General features: G+C 42.0%; 1 protein-coding gene across 1 annotated transcript in view; it reads right to left on the bottom strand.

Annotated features, from left to right (window-relative positions):
• Window positions 1-14,370, bottom strand: part of osbpl5 (oxysterol binding protein-like 5) — an 86,036-nt gene that overhangs the window by 20,226 nt on the left and 51,440 nt on the right. Inside the window, exons 5-8 of the mRNA XM_067435679.1 lie at window positions 13,613-13,714; window positions 13,330-13,533; window positions 13,166-13,250; window positions 12,915-13,077 (exon numbers count right to left, since the gene is read on the bottom strand). Coding sequence (XP_067291780.1) covers window positions 12,915-13,077; window positions 13,166-13,250; window positions 13,330-13,533; window positions 13,613-13,714 — 554 coding nt within the window. The remainder of the gene's footprint in view (window positions 1-12,914; window positions 13,078-13,165; window positions 13,251-13,329; window positions 13,534-13,612; window positions 13,715-14,370) is intronic.

Below are 14,370 nucleotides of genomic sequence, written 5' to 3'. Positions count from 1 at the left end.
TTTTAGGGCTGTGTTTTAGATACTGATTTTGATTAATTACATCTTATTTATTACACATAAACATTTGTATATGATCACATCATAACTAGTGATGTTTGCTGAATAAGACCGACTTGTTAAATGTTTATCAACAAAAAAATCAAAATAAACCAGAAAACACAAAACATAGAAATATTTTAGCAAACAGACACCGGTCACAGGCTGGTCTGCAAAGAATGACGAAGAGAAAGGCTTAGAATAAATAGTTGCATTAGCTTTTAATCCAATAATAAACAGGAAAAAAACCCAGAAAAAAACAAACAACAACAACAACAACAGTGTGCACAAACACGTTCAACACGTGACACTAGGGTGTCATAAACGTGAGGTGGAGAAGGCCGAGGTAAAGTCACGAAGTTCAGGTGGTGAAGGCTAAGGTGGTGTCACGTAGGTGAGGTGGAGAAGGCCGAGGTGGTGTCATGAAGGTGAGGTGGTGAAGGCCGAGGTGGAGTCATGAAGGTGAGGTGGAGAAGGCCGAGGTGGTGTCATGAAGGTGAGGTGGTGAAGGCCGAGGTGGAGTCATGAAGGTGAGGTGGTGAAGGCCGAGGTGGAGTCACGAAGGCCGAGGTGGAGAAGGACGAGGTGGTGTCAAGAAGGTGAGGTGGTGAAGGCCAAGGTGATGTCACGTAGGTGGGGGGGTGAAGGCCGAGGTAGTATCATGAAGGTTAGGTGGAGAAGGACGAGGTGGTGTCACAAAGGTGAGGTGGAGAAGGCCGAGGTGAAGTCACGAAGGTGAGGTGGAGAAGGCCGAGGTGGAGTCACGAAGGTGAGGTGGAAAATGCTGAGGTGGTGTCACGAAGGTTAGGTGGAAAAGGCTGAGGTGGTGTCACGAAGGTTAGGTGGAAAAGGCTGAGGTGGTGTCACGAAGGTTAGGTGGAAAAGGCTGAGGTGGTGTCACGAAGGTGAGGTGGAGAAGGCCGAGGTGGTGTCACGAAGGTGAGGTGGAGAAGGACAATGTGGTGTCACGAAGGTGAGCTGGTGAAGGCCGAGGTGGTGTCACAAAAGTTTAAATCTAGACTAAAAACACATCTCTTTACTATGGCATACACATAGAACATTTTTAACTTTCATTATTCAAATCAATTGACTGATTGTTTGGCTGCATTAACTAGATCAGCCGGAACCGGGAACACTTCCCATAACACCTGATGTGCTCTACACTAATGTTAGTCTCTCTGTTTATCCCGAGGTTTTTCCCGGATCTGGGCCCTGTCCGGATCGGATGGTGGACCTGCCTGGACATGACCAACGCATCCTGGAGTGTCTGCTGAGCCGTGTCAAATGGTGTCTCCTCCGAATTTGCCTCACCGGCACGACATGCTCAAAACCCGTCTTCGCCGCAATAATTCCGAACTTTCATGTATTCATACTCTTGTGTAATCGACGCCCCATCCTAAATAAATCCGTCTCTTGTGTGATACCCTGAAATTTTGAATAATCCGATCTAATATGATTTCTGACCTGTAAGGTTCCCTGAATAATCTTACACGGTGTGTTAATAGGCCAGAGGAGAACTGGCACCCCGACTGAGTCTGGTTTCTCCCAAGGTTTTTTTTTTCTCCATCATGCCCTGATGGAGTTTTGGTTCCTTGCCACTGTCGCCTTTGGCTTGGCTTGCTCAGTTGGGGACACTAAAATTATGATTAAAGTTATTCAACTAATTATACAAAAAATGTATGAACTAGGTTTTATTTAATTGCATAAACTATAATACTGATATGCCAACATTGTCGCTATCTGGTAAATTAAAATAAAATGATAACATTACGGTTTTCTCCAGTACGACTGTACAGCCAAATCTAATTTTGTTGCAATATTATCCTGTTTGACACTGTGAAGCTGCTTAGACACAATCGTGATTGTAAAAGCGCTATACAAATAAAGTTGATTGATTGATTGACGAAAGTGAGGTGGAGAAGGCAGAGGTGGTGTCACGAAGATGAGGGGAAGAAGGCTGAGGTGGTGTCACGAAGGTGAGGTGGAGAAGGCCGAGGTGGTGTCAATAAGGTGAGGTGGTGTCACAAAGGTGAGGGGGTGAAGGCCGAGGTAGTATCATGAAGGTGAGATGGAGAAGGCCGAGATGGTGTCACGAAGGTGAGGTGGAGAAGGCAGAGGTGGTGTCCTGAAGGTGAGGTGGAGAAGGACGAGGTGGTACCAAGAAGGTGAGGTGGTGTCACGAAGATGAGGTGGAGAAGGCCGAGGTGGTGTCAAGAAGGTGAGGTGGAGAAGGCTGAGGTGGTGTCACAAAGGTGAGGTGGAGAAGGCCGAGGAGGGGTCATGAAGGTGAGGTGGAGAAGGACGAGGAGGTGTAGAGAAGGTGAGGTGGAGAAGGCTGGGGTGGTGTCACGAAAGTGAGGGGGTAAAGGCCGAGGTAGTATCATGAAGGCGAGGTGGAGAAGGACGAGGTGGTGTCATGAAGGTGAGGAAGTGAAGGCCAAGGTGGTGTCACGTAGGTGAGGTGGAGAAGGCCGAGGTGGTGTCACGAAGGTGAGGTGGAGAAGGCCGAGGTTGTATCACGTAGGTGAGGTGGAGAAGGCTGAGGTGGTGTCACGAAGGTGAGGTGGAGAAGGCCGAGGGGGAGTCAAGTAGGTGAGGTGGAGAAGGCCGAGGTGGTGTCACGATGGTGAGGTGGAGAAGGCCGTGGTGGTGTCACGAAGGTGAGGTGGAGAAGGACGAAGTGGTGTCACGTAGGTGAGGTGGAGAAGGCTGATGTGGTGTCATGAAGGTGAGGTGGTGAAGGTCAAAGTGGTGTCATGAAGGTGAGGTGGAGAAGGCAGAGGTCGTGTCACGAAAATGAGGTGGAGAAGGACGAGGTGGTGTCACGAAGATGAGGTGGAGAAGGACGAGGTGGTGTCAAGAAGGTGAGGTGGAGATGGCCGAGGTGGTGTCACGAAGATGAGGTGGAGAAAGCAGAGGTGGCGTCATGAAGGTGAGGTGGTGAAGGCCGAGGTGGTGTCACGAAGGTGAGGTGGAGAAGGCTGAGGTGGTGTCACGAAGGTGAGGTGGAGAAGGCCGAGGTGGTGTCACGAAGGTGTGGTGGAGAAGGCCGAGGTGGTGTCATGAAGGTGAGGTGGAGAAGGCTGAGGTGGTGTCACGAAGGTGAGGTGGAGAAGGACGAGGTGGTGTCAAGAAGGTGAGGTGGAGATGGCCGAGGTGGTGTCATGAAGGTGAGGTGGAGAAGGCAGAGGTGGTGTCATGAAGGTGAGGTAGTGAAGGCCGAGGTGGTGTCACGAAGGTGAGGTGGAGAAGGCTGAGGTGGTGTCACGAAGGTGAGGTGGAGAAGGCCGAGGTGGTGTCACAAAGGTGAGGTGGAGAAGGCCGAGGTGGTGTCACAAAGGTGAGGTGGAGAAGGCCAAGGTGGTGTCACGAAGGTGAGGTGGAGAAGGCCAAGGTGGTGTCACGAAGGTGTAGTGGAGAAGGCCGAGGTGGTGTCACGAAGGTGAAGTGGAGAAGGCCGAGGTGGTGTCATGAAGGTGAGGTGGAGAAGGCTGAGGTGGTGTCATGAAGGTGAGGTGGAGAAGGCCGAGGTGGAGATGTAGTGGAGATGAGTGGTACCCGGTGGGGTCTTCTGCTGTCGTAGCCCATCCACCTCAAGGTTGTGCGTGTTGTGGCTTCACAAATGCTTTGCTGCATACCTCAGTTGTAACGAGTGGTTATTTCAGTCAAAGTTGATCTTCTATCAGCTTGAATCAGTCGGCCCATTCTCCTCTGACCTCTAGCATCAACAAGGCATTTTCACCCACAGGACTGCTGCATACAGGATGTTTTTCCCTTTTCACACCATTCTTTGTAAACCCTAGAAATGGTTGTGTGAGAAAATCCCAGTAACTGAGCAGATTGTGAAATACTCAGACCGGCCCGTCTGGCATCAACAACCATGCCACGCTCAAAATTGTTTAAATCACCTTTCTTTCCCATTCTGACATTCAGTTTGGAGTTCAGGAGATCGTCTTGACCAGGACCACACCCCTAAATGCATTGAAGCAACTGCCATGTGATTGGTTGATTAGATAATTACATTAATGAGAAATTGAACAGGTGTTCCTAATAAGTTGAGTGTATATATATATATATATATATATTAGGGCTGCCAAAATAACGTGTTAATTCGATAAATCTGAGAAAAAATAACGTGTTAAAAAATAATTACGCAGATTTATCCATTCCATATTGAACTTTGACCCTGAACAGATCTCTCCACCATTGAAATGTAAAATAAAGGAAGGAGATGAGAACGTGCTGTCGGGATCAATGATTGGAACATTTACTTATAGAAAAAAACCCGCCTTGATGGAAGTGTTGATAAAAGTACCAAATGAAAAGCATCCAGGAGTTAACGTTAATCCGGAGGTACGACCTAACGTCCTGTGATAACAACTGTCAACAGTCAATGTCATCTTCAAACCGCACTGTAAGTAAAAACTGCCTGGGACAAACGGTGTCAAGATGAGATATAGCCGGGCTATGTCTGTGTCATTATGCCAACATTATCTTCATGTCTTTTTACGAAATAAAAAGTTTAACACTTCAGAAAAATGAACTTTTCTCTCTTTTCAACAAGCCTGGTTTTAGCCGCGCCGCGCCGTATATTACTAATATTATTATTATGCTGTATATTATTATATATTACAGTCTATGATCACGTCCCAGAAGGACGTACACATTAACAGATCAGGTTAACATGGTGGAATATTTCGTTTGATCGGTTCATGGAAAGGTTATCCCATCCCACCCATCTCAAACCAATTACTATTTCGGTTTGGGCATTTTTATTCTGATTGAGGTGTTTATATGAAGCATTTTTATTCTGATTGAGGTGTTTATATGAAGCATTTTTATTCTGATTGAGGTGTTTATATGAAGCATTTTTATTACGATTGGACTTTTAAACAGATTACAGTGCTCCATGTAAACGCACCTACTGAAACACTAACTTAGCAAATCTGTATGTGACCGACTGAGTAATTCTCTTGCTAAATGGATCACAATGTCCAGCAGACCAGTTTCCTTGTATGTGCAGTGAAAGACTGTAAATACATAACTTACATACAACTGTAGCTACATACATACATCTTCTTCCTGAAGCACTTTTTAATTTATTTCCTCAGCATACTAGGTCATATTGTTGTCATTTTTATGGCCAATATTTGAACAGTAAAAAAAATAATAAAAGAGTTTTTGAACTTTTTTGATGTCACTAATGCAAAAAATTCATTGATTCATTTGATTTTAAATATTTTATATACTTTCACAGCAAAAAATATGTATGTGATTAATTTAGATTATTTATTCAGAGTATGTTATTAATTACATAAAATGTTTTAATCAATTGACAGCCCTAATATATATACACCGTATATATATATATATATATATATATATATATATATATATATATATATATATATATATATATATATACATTAATATACATACACCGATCAGCCATAACATTATGTTGTTACACACCTAATATTGTGTTGGTCCCCTTTTTGCTTTCAAAACAGCCCTAACCTGTCAAAGCATTTCTTCCAAAGGACCTCTGAAGGTGTGCTGTGGTATCTGGAACCAAGATGTTAGCAGCAGATCCTTTAAGTCCTGTAAGTTGTGAGGTGGGGCCTCCATGGGCACACTGACTGGTCTGCGGCTACGCAGCCCTATACTAACAGACTGCGATGCACTGTGTATTCTTTCTGACAGCTTTCTATCAGAACCAGCATTAACTTCTTGAGCTACATCTCAACTAACTGAGCTACAGTAGGCCGTCTGTTTGTTCGGACAACACGGCTCTCAGCCTTCGCTCCCAACGTGCATCAATGAGCCATGACATCACTGTTCCTTCCTTGGAGCACTTTTGATATAGACTGACCACTGCAGACCGGGAACAGCCTCACAAGAGCTGCAGTTTTGGAGATGCTCTGACTCAGTCGTCTAGCCGTCACATTTGGCCCTTGTCAAACTCGCTCAAATCCTTACGCTTGCCCATTTTTCCTGCTTCTAACACATCGACTTTGAGGACAAAATGTTCACTTGCTGCCTAATATATCCCACACACTAACAGGTGCCGTGATGAAGAGATTATCAGTTTTACTCATTTCACTTCATAATGTTATGCTTGATTGGTGTATATACTGTATAAAAGCTAATGTTTAAGCTAAAGGCCACAATAAAATAACTACACTGTGCTTGTTTTTGTCCCCAACTCTTTTTAATATTTTTTAAATGTTTAAAGGGAGACTCCACCGTTCTTATAAATAGGGCTTATTCAACTTCTTTCCTACATGTAGATATGTGGGCAAATGCATTTTTGTCTCAGTGCATGCATTGTTTTAGTTTGGCAGGGTCGCCGCTAGCTTATCTTAGCATAATGAATGGAATCCTGTGTCGACAGCTAGCATGTCCCGAGTAAAAGTGATTCAAAATAAATAAATAAAAAATCCACCTAGCTACTTCTTGTGGCACTTGTGCGTATCAGGGCTGGACTGGGGCTAAAATCTGGCCCTGGCAAACCCGGCCCATCCAGCCCATGAGTTCCCCGTGAGTGTTTTTGCTGGGGTTAGGGCCTTAAATTGGAGTAAATAAATAAAACTAGGACAAGGACAAATAATGATAGATATTATCGAATTTGCTGCAAATGCAGATAAATATTGCTTTTTTGGTCACACAGAAATGCACTTGACAGTAAAGCACTGATGATTTTGAGCTAAGTTGCAGTAAAGTAAATGTACTGCTTTAAATGCTGTCATCATCGTTTACTCACTCTCGTGTCGTTCCAAACCTGTATGACTTTCGTGAAACACAAAAGAAGATGTTTTAAAGAATGTTGGCAACCAAGCCATTTTGGTTAGGCTATACCATTTAAATATTGTATGAACAAAAAAAACAGACTCAAATTATTTTATTTCATGCTATACAGAAATAAATTAATTTAGGTTTGGAATGACATTAGAGTGAATAAATGATTGTATTTTTGGGTTGAACTACCCCTTTAAAAACAATCATATTTAACACATAATTTAAGACACTGATATCTATCTTTCATGAATAAATGAAAGCTATCATTGAAATATAATTTAATTAAATTTCATTAGTTCTATTAAAAACTTTTAAGAAGAAAAAAAGCTGTCCTTAATTAATGGGTCCAGACTTTAAAACTGTTTTATAGACTGCAGTTTAAAGGGGGGGTAAAATGCAGTTTCATGCATACTGAGCTTTTTACACTGTTAAAGACTTGGATTCCCATCCTAAACATAGACAAAGTTTCAAAAACTAATGTTGGACGTTTGATGGAGTATTTCTGTGTTAAAAATACTCCTTCCGGTTTCTCACAAGTTTCGGCGAGTTTTTTTCGAGTATGGCTCGGCTTGACGTTAATAAGAGCGGAAGGTCCTTGTATGGGCCGTACGGGCTCTTCTCCCGGTAGGGTGCGCGCGTGTGACTAGAGCGAGAGAGGAATTGCACGCCCATAAACACTGCTCAGCTGCAGATCCAGTCGTCCATCAATACTTATGACGCGCCGCGCTCCACTTTATTCCTATGGATGACGTCGAGCGACTTCAACGCTTCAGCACAGCATTCCGGGAAGGCAGCGCTGCATTTGACCTGATTTGAACGCAGAAATGACGGGAAGCTTCACAACATCGCTTCAGTCGCGTCGCAAAGTGGATTTCCACGCGACTGCTGTCAGGACTTCACCAAATCATACCAAAGAAGTGTGTTTTTGACGGAGCGGTCCCAGCGATAAAGGTTCGGTCGTGCTTTGGAAGCAGCCGGTGAGTAAATCTGCTTCAAATGTCTGTGCTGTTGGCTATCGTCGCGTGAGTAAACATCAGTAAACGACACGATCGCGTGCTTCGTCATTCAAATGCGCTAACGGACTCCATTGCTGTTCACTATATAACGTTACACTAGTCTGACGTGCAAAACCGTTTTGCTTGCTACTGCTAAGGTTTAGTCGCATACAATAGTCCATAAACCGAATCATGTCCTCATAAACTGCGAGTAAAGACACACAAATGTTGACAGGCCACTAAATACAGTACATACCACAGAGACGGACGTCCTGCTGTTGCTGTTTCTCCCGTTCAATTTATTTCTGCCTCCGAATGATTCTGGATCATATATCTATTAGCTGAGATCGATAGCCATGGGTTTCTCCACGCTTGAGGACGTCACCACTTTGCGCTCTCGTCATTCTTTAGCTCCGCCCACACGATACGCCTCCAGGCGCTCGGTTTTTTCCGGAAAGACTCGGTACAGCCTATATTTCTTATATAAATATAATAAAACTAAAGACTTTTCAGAGATATGAAGGATGCAATACTACTCTATAGGTACTCAAGATTGACATGAGATTGACTGAAACTGAGTGTTTCACCCCCCCCTTTAACTGTTGGCCAGTTTCATTTAAACGCAAGCTCATGGTAGGCCTAGTCACAGGGTAAAAAACAGACTGTAAAAGCCTTGCTCCTCATTATATGGCTATATGGTTTCTAAAATATATAAAACACATATAATAGACTATTATGTTTGTAATTAAAAAAAATTGTAAACTGTCGAAAATATGAAAACAGCCTCTATAGCTTAAAGGGGGGGTGAAACACTCAGTTTCAGTCAATCTCATGTCAATCTTGAGTACCTATAGAGTAGTATTGCATCCTTCATATCTCCGAAAAGTCTTTAGTTTTATTATATTTATATAAGAAATATGGGCTGTACCGAGTCTTTCCGGAAAAAACCGAGCGCCTGGAGGCGTATCGTGTGGGCGGAGCTAAAGAATGACGTGTGCGCACAAAGCGGTGACGTCCTCAAGCGTGGAGAAACCCATCGCTATCTCAGCTAATACAGATAATGATCCAGAATTAAATCTGAGGCTGAAGTAAATTGAACAGGAAAAACAGCAACAGCAGGACGTCCGTCTCTGTGGTATGTACTGTATTTAGTGGCCTGTCAACATTTGTGTGTCTTTACTCGCAGTTTATGAGGACATGATTCGGTTTATGGACTATTGTATGCGACTAAACCTTAGCAGTAGCAAGCAAAACGGTTTTGCACGTCAGACTAGTGTAACGTTATACAGAGAACAACAATGGAGTCCGTTAGCGCATTTGAATGACGAAGCACGCGATCGTGTCGTTTACTGATGTTTACTCACGCGACGATAGCCAACAGCACAGACATTTGAAGCAGTTTTACTCACCGCCTGCTTCCAAAGCAGGACCAAACCTTTATCGCTGGGACCGCTCCGTCAAAAACACACTTCTTTGGTATGATTTGGTGAAGTCCTGTGACAGCAGTGACGTGGAAATCCACTTTGAGACGCGACTGACGCCCGTTTCACACATACTCCGTCTGCAGTGCGTGTGCAGTGCGTATTTTTTTCAGTACCCATGTTAACGGATTACAGCTTTCACACTGCACGCGGATGCGGTCCGTCAGTCTGTTCCAGGTGCGTTACGTCTGCAGCAGTGCACGGATCGTTTTCGTACCGAGTCTATTTTTTGCTGCGCTGCCTTGCTGCATTAAAGCGACAGAAGATCGCTCGCATTAAAATAAACATGTACTGACATCATTTAAAATATACTCTTGTTTCGAAGTCAACACATGGCTTTTTTCTCAAGTAAAGCAACAAAACGACACCTTACCTGGCATTTAGGTTAAAAAAAATGTGCCATAATGGATAGCACTTTATACTTTCTTGGAGATGAAAAGCAAAGTTCTTTTTGACCTGCAGGATTTCTTTTAAAATGGTGTAAAAACGAAAGAAAAGACGAGAGTCGGCTGTTTTTGAATAGACTATTGTAAGTTTCTAATTTAAAATGTTTGTGATTTAAGGCTATAAACTATGTTTAAATGTTTTGCCACTTGTGTGAGCTAAATCTAAAGTATATAAATATGAATAAATGAATTTAATAAAATGTTGTGTAAATGTAGTAGGCTACATAACCTATTAAAGAGTAAACAAAGAGAATTTGAATTCTGACGAAGCATGTTCAGTAAAAACTTTGGGATTTTAAAAAATAATGAATAAATGCTGTGTGGTATGCAACAGTGGATCAGTTGAGGACTGCAAACTCAGCATATGTGAAAGCACTATAGGGTGTGGGGCTCCTGGAACGCACACGCAACGCAACACGCACCGCACACGCACTGCAGACGGAGTATGTGTGAAACGGGCGCGAAGCGATGTTGTGAAGCTTCCCGTCATTTCTGCGTTCAAATCGGTTCAAATGCAGCGCTGCCTTCCCGGAATGCTGTGCTGAAGCGTTGAAGTAGCTCGACGTCACTCATAGGAATAAAGTGGAGCGCGGCGCGGACTATAACGACAACTGGATCTGCAGCTGAGCGAGTGTTTACGGGCGTGCATTTCCTCTCTCGCTCTAGTCACACGCGCGCACCCTACCGGGAGAAGAGCCCGTACGGCCCATACAAGGACCTTCCGCTCTTATTAACGTCAAGCCGAGCCATACTCGAAAAAAACTCTCAGAAACTTGTGAGAAACCGGAAGGAGTATTTTTGACACAGAAATACTCCATCAAACGTCCAACATTAGTTTTTGAAACTTTGTCTATGTTTAGGATGGGAATCCAAGTCTTTAACAGCGTAAAAAGCTCAGTATGCATGAAACAGCATTTCACCCCCCCCCCCCCCCCTTAAAGATGATTTATATTCTGCAATATTACTTAATTTAAGTAATAATAGCAACCTTTTTAATAAATGTTTCCTCCAAAACACCATACTTCTTAGCTGTTTGTGCTAAAGTGAAACGTTTGTGTGTATTGCCGTTTTTCACTTCACCTCGTCATGAACACATGCTCGCGGCTGTTTTCAGCTGATTCAACACAGAACCTGTAATGTTCCCATATCACATAAACCGCATAAAAGCAGAGTACGTTCGTCAGCGGCTGTGCTGTGCGGATATTTGCCTTTTGCAGTTCCAAGCACTCAAATAATAAATAAATAAATAAATACATAAATAGAAAAAAGCGCCTAATATGGAGGGGAGGTCTCTCTCACTTTGGCCTGTCAATTCAGAAGACAAACCAATGGGCCACTGTTGCTGCATGTTGTCAGTGGCACAAAAATTTTTTTTTTTTTTTTTTTTTGATATTTCTGAAGAAAACATTTAAAGGAAGTGTATGTAAGATTGTGGCCAAAACTGGTACTGCAAGCGGTGTATCCCTCTCCCCCTCCCCCTGACTCGAGGTTGCCAGATAGGCTGCAGGATCAGAAGGAACGTTTGTAGCTGCAGCTGTGGTAACTAGAGCAGATCTGGCAACCCGAAACACTACTGACTTCATGATTGGTCGATAGGTGGAGAGCGGAGCTTCCGACCAAAACACAACATGTCAACATCAATGCACATGATTTATTAATGTCTAGTGACATATCAGGGCCATTTTCTAAATAACTGAAATACATTTCTTATATACAGTTCCTTTAACTGAAGGTGACTGACCAATGTGCACTATTCTAAAAGGCCACAAGGTGTCCTCCTGTTTGCTTTAAGGAATTTAATTTTATTTCATTCAATTTTATTTCATTTTGTTAGCCTGTTGTTTACAGTGACATTGATGTTTCAAACTAAAAGCAGCATAACACTGCTAGTTCATGACATTACATTTTGAATATTCAGTGGCAAAATATATATTTGTAAAACTTATTTTCAAAGTTGAAAAGTAAGCCTTCTTCTGTTGAAAGAGTGCAAACAATGTTTTTTTTTTTGTGTGTGCAAATATTGCACTTATACGTTCAGTTTGTTGGCGGGTTTTGTTGTAAAAACTTGTCTGCACGTGCGCAGAAATAAACAATCTTTGCCGGTCATCGTCTAAAGCCCGCCCTGATGATTTCATTGGTCCGAACAGTTTCTGTTCGGGGATAATAACTCCTCTATGGAGCAAGGCCAGACCGAACTGCCCGACCTAAACATTTTGTGGGCGGGGCTAAGTTCGGCTGGCATCCAGGCTACTAAATTATCATGATATGGGTGTGAATTTGTGTGTATTGTATCATATTACATCGCAAAATGCCACACATGTATTGTTAATATATCCGATCGGATACTTTGCATTGAGATGCGTATTGGATTTGCATTATACTGTAGATGCCCAACCCTAGTAAATGATTGATTTAAAAAAAAAAGAAAACATTTCCAAACAACAACTTGGGAATTTTTTAGCGACTTTTGCCCGACAGCGATTTTCAAGCTATTTTATTAGATTTTCACAATTCAATCATGTTGTAGTTTATGCAAATAATTGTAGTACCAAAAACTACAACTAGTCAGTAATTAATACTTTCATGTTATTTAGTTGCAAAACCAACTGTAAATATTTTATTACTTTTGTGTGAGTTTAGTCCAATAGAAATGAATGCAAATACTTTGTACGTGGAAGAAATTGATTGCGAATAATGAATTCATTGGTTTCATAGTTGATGCAATTAGTTTTGGTGCCAACACATATCACTGTTATTTAGTTGCACTGTATCTAATATGATCTAAAAGTGATCTTTGAATATTACATTCTTTGGTAACACTTTATTTTAAGGTTCAGATATTAACTATTAACTAGTTGCTTATTAGTATGCATATTACTAGGATAATGGCTGTTTATTAGTACTTATAAAGCACATATTAATGCCTTATTCTACATGACCTTATTCTACATCCCTTAATCCTACCCAATACCTAAACTTAAAGGCTACAAAAACTACCTTACTAACTATTAATGAGCAGTAAATTGGGAGTTTATTGAGGGAAAAGTCATAGTTAATAGTGGTTGTGTGTTCCCCATACTAAAGTGTTACCCATTCTTTTATATCACTTGTCAAGTGACACACTGTAAGCAGTATGGTGATGTAGAGGTAATACTCACTGCAGGACATCCTGGTCTGTGAGAGCCGAGCACTGCAGCAGCTGTAGTATGTGTGAGGACTCTGAGGAGCTGCTCAGATCTCCATCCCTGCAGCTCTTCGCCGTCATCTTGGACAGGCTGGAGCAGCTGAGAGCCAGCTCCAGAGCGTCCATCCAGCAGCGTCCTGGAGCAAACCACATTAGACTCTATAGCCCTCAGGTGGACTCCATAATGAGAAGGCAGTTTTACAGAAGAGAAACGTCGATGCTCACCATCAGATTCAGATGCTGCCCTGAAGATCAGGTAATTACTAGGCAAGGGTTGTGTGATGGAACCAACGGTTTCTCCTTTAGGACCCTGCAAATAAAACACAGACACCAGTCAATCTCAACAATAAGGTCAAAAAAATGTCTTCTTAAAGATGTTCCTGTCTAACCTTCATGGCCCATATGGACTTATCCAGCGGATGGTAGAGTTTGAAGCAGAATCCGTCCTTCTTTGAGGGTCTTTCGATGAGTTTGCAGGCGTTGAGAAGAATCGTTCCTACCCAGTGATCCGAACCAGGCGTCTTGTAAATCAGGAGAATTCCAGGCCTCAGGATGCACCATAATTTCGTCCAGCTCTTTAATGTTCCCCGAATCTGATATATCCAAAAACAACAATTAAAGCTATTGCAAAATGATTCATCGTTAGAATATAAACCAACGAGGTTTACTAACCTTTAGCCAGTTGGACATAATAACCACACTTGGATCCTTAAGTGCACTGAACAGTTCATTGGCGACCCTCTTCTTTTCCTGTCGATAGTTCTTTTTCTGAACCTAAGACATAAAAGGTTATGGTTTAATTAATACATTGCTCATACATCCGCTAGGAGGCGTAAGTGAGCGGCAAGACATGTAACATGTCCTTGTTGAACACTAGAGTGCACCATATACAATATTAAAGAGATACAAACCAACAAAAGATACAGCTGGAAGCAGAACTGAGTGGAGTCTAATTTGGAGAAGAAATGGGTAAAAACGGACTCTCTTCGGTTGAGCAATTTATCTGTTGATTTCTTTTAAACCTGATGGAGTTCGGGTATTTTGTGTGGTTGATTTCTATACCATATTTTTTGATTGTGTGTACAAAATGTTAATCATACACCTCTTATAATCTCCATCTTAATGCTTTTATTATAGATTGTGAAAAATAATTCTGAGTGGACAATGCAAACATCACTCGCCTCAAGCCAAGTCATTTTTGTTTTTTGTAAAAAAGATAACCTACAATTAACATTAGAGTCTATGGAGCTAATGGTCTTGCATTTTAATTTCTAGATTCATGAAAACTAAACAAATCTATTTAAATTTCATAAAGGTTATTGCCAAAGATGAAAACATAACACTACAGCTTCACTGGACCATTGTTATTTTAGTAATAACACAGAGAAAGACTGATAATATGTATGTTGCTTTATTTTATTTCAGCTTTA

Source organism: Pseudorasbora parva, chromosome 25, assembly GCF_024679245.1.
Source record: "Pseudorasbora parva isolate DD20220531a chromosome 25, ASM2467924v1, whole genome shotgun sequence".
NCBI lineage: Eukaryota > Metazoa > Chordata > Actinopteri > Cypriniformes > Gobionidae > Pseudorasbora > Pseudorasbora parva.
The sequence above is the reverse complement of the archived record's forward strand: the minus strand, read 5'-3'. Positions and strand labels throughout refer to the sequence as shown.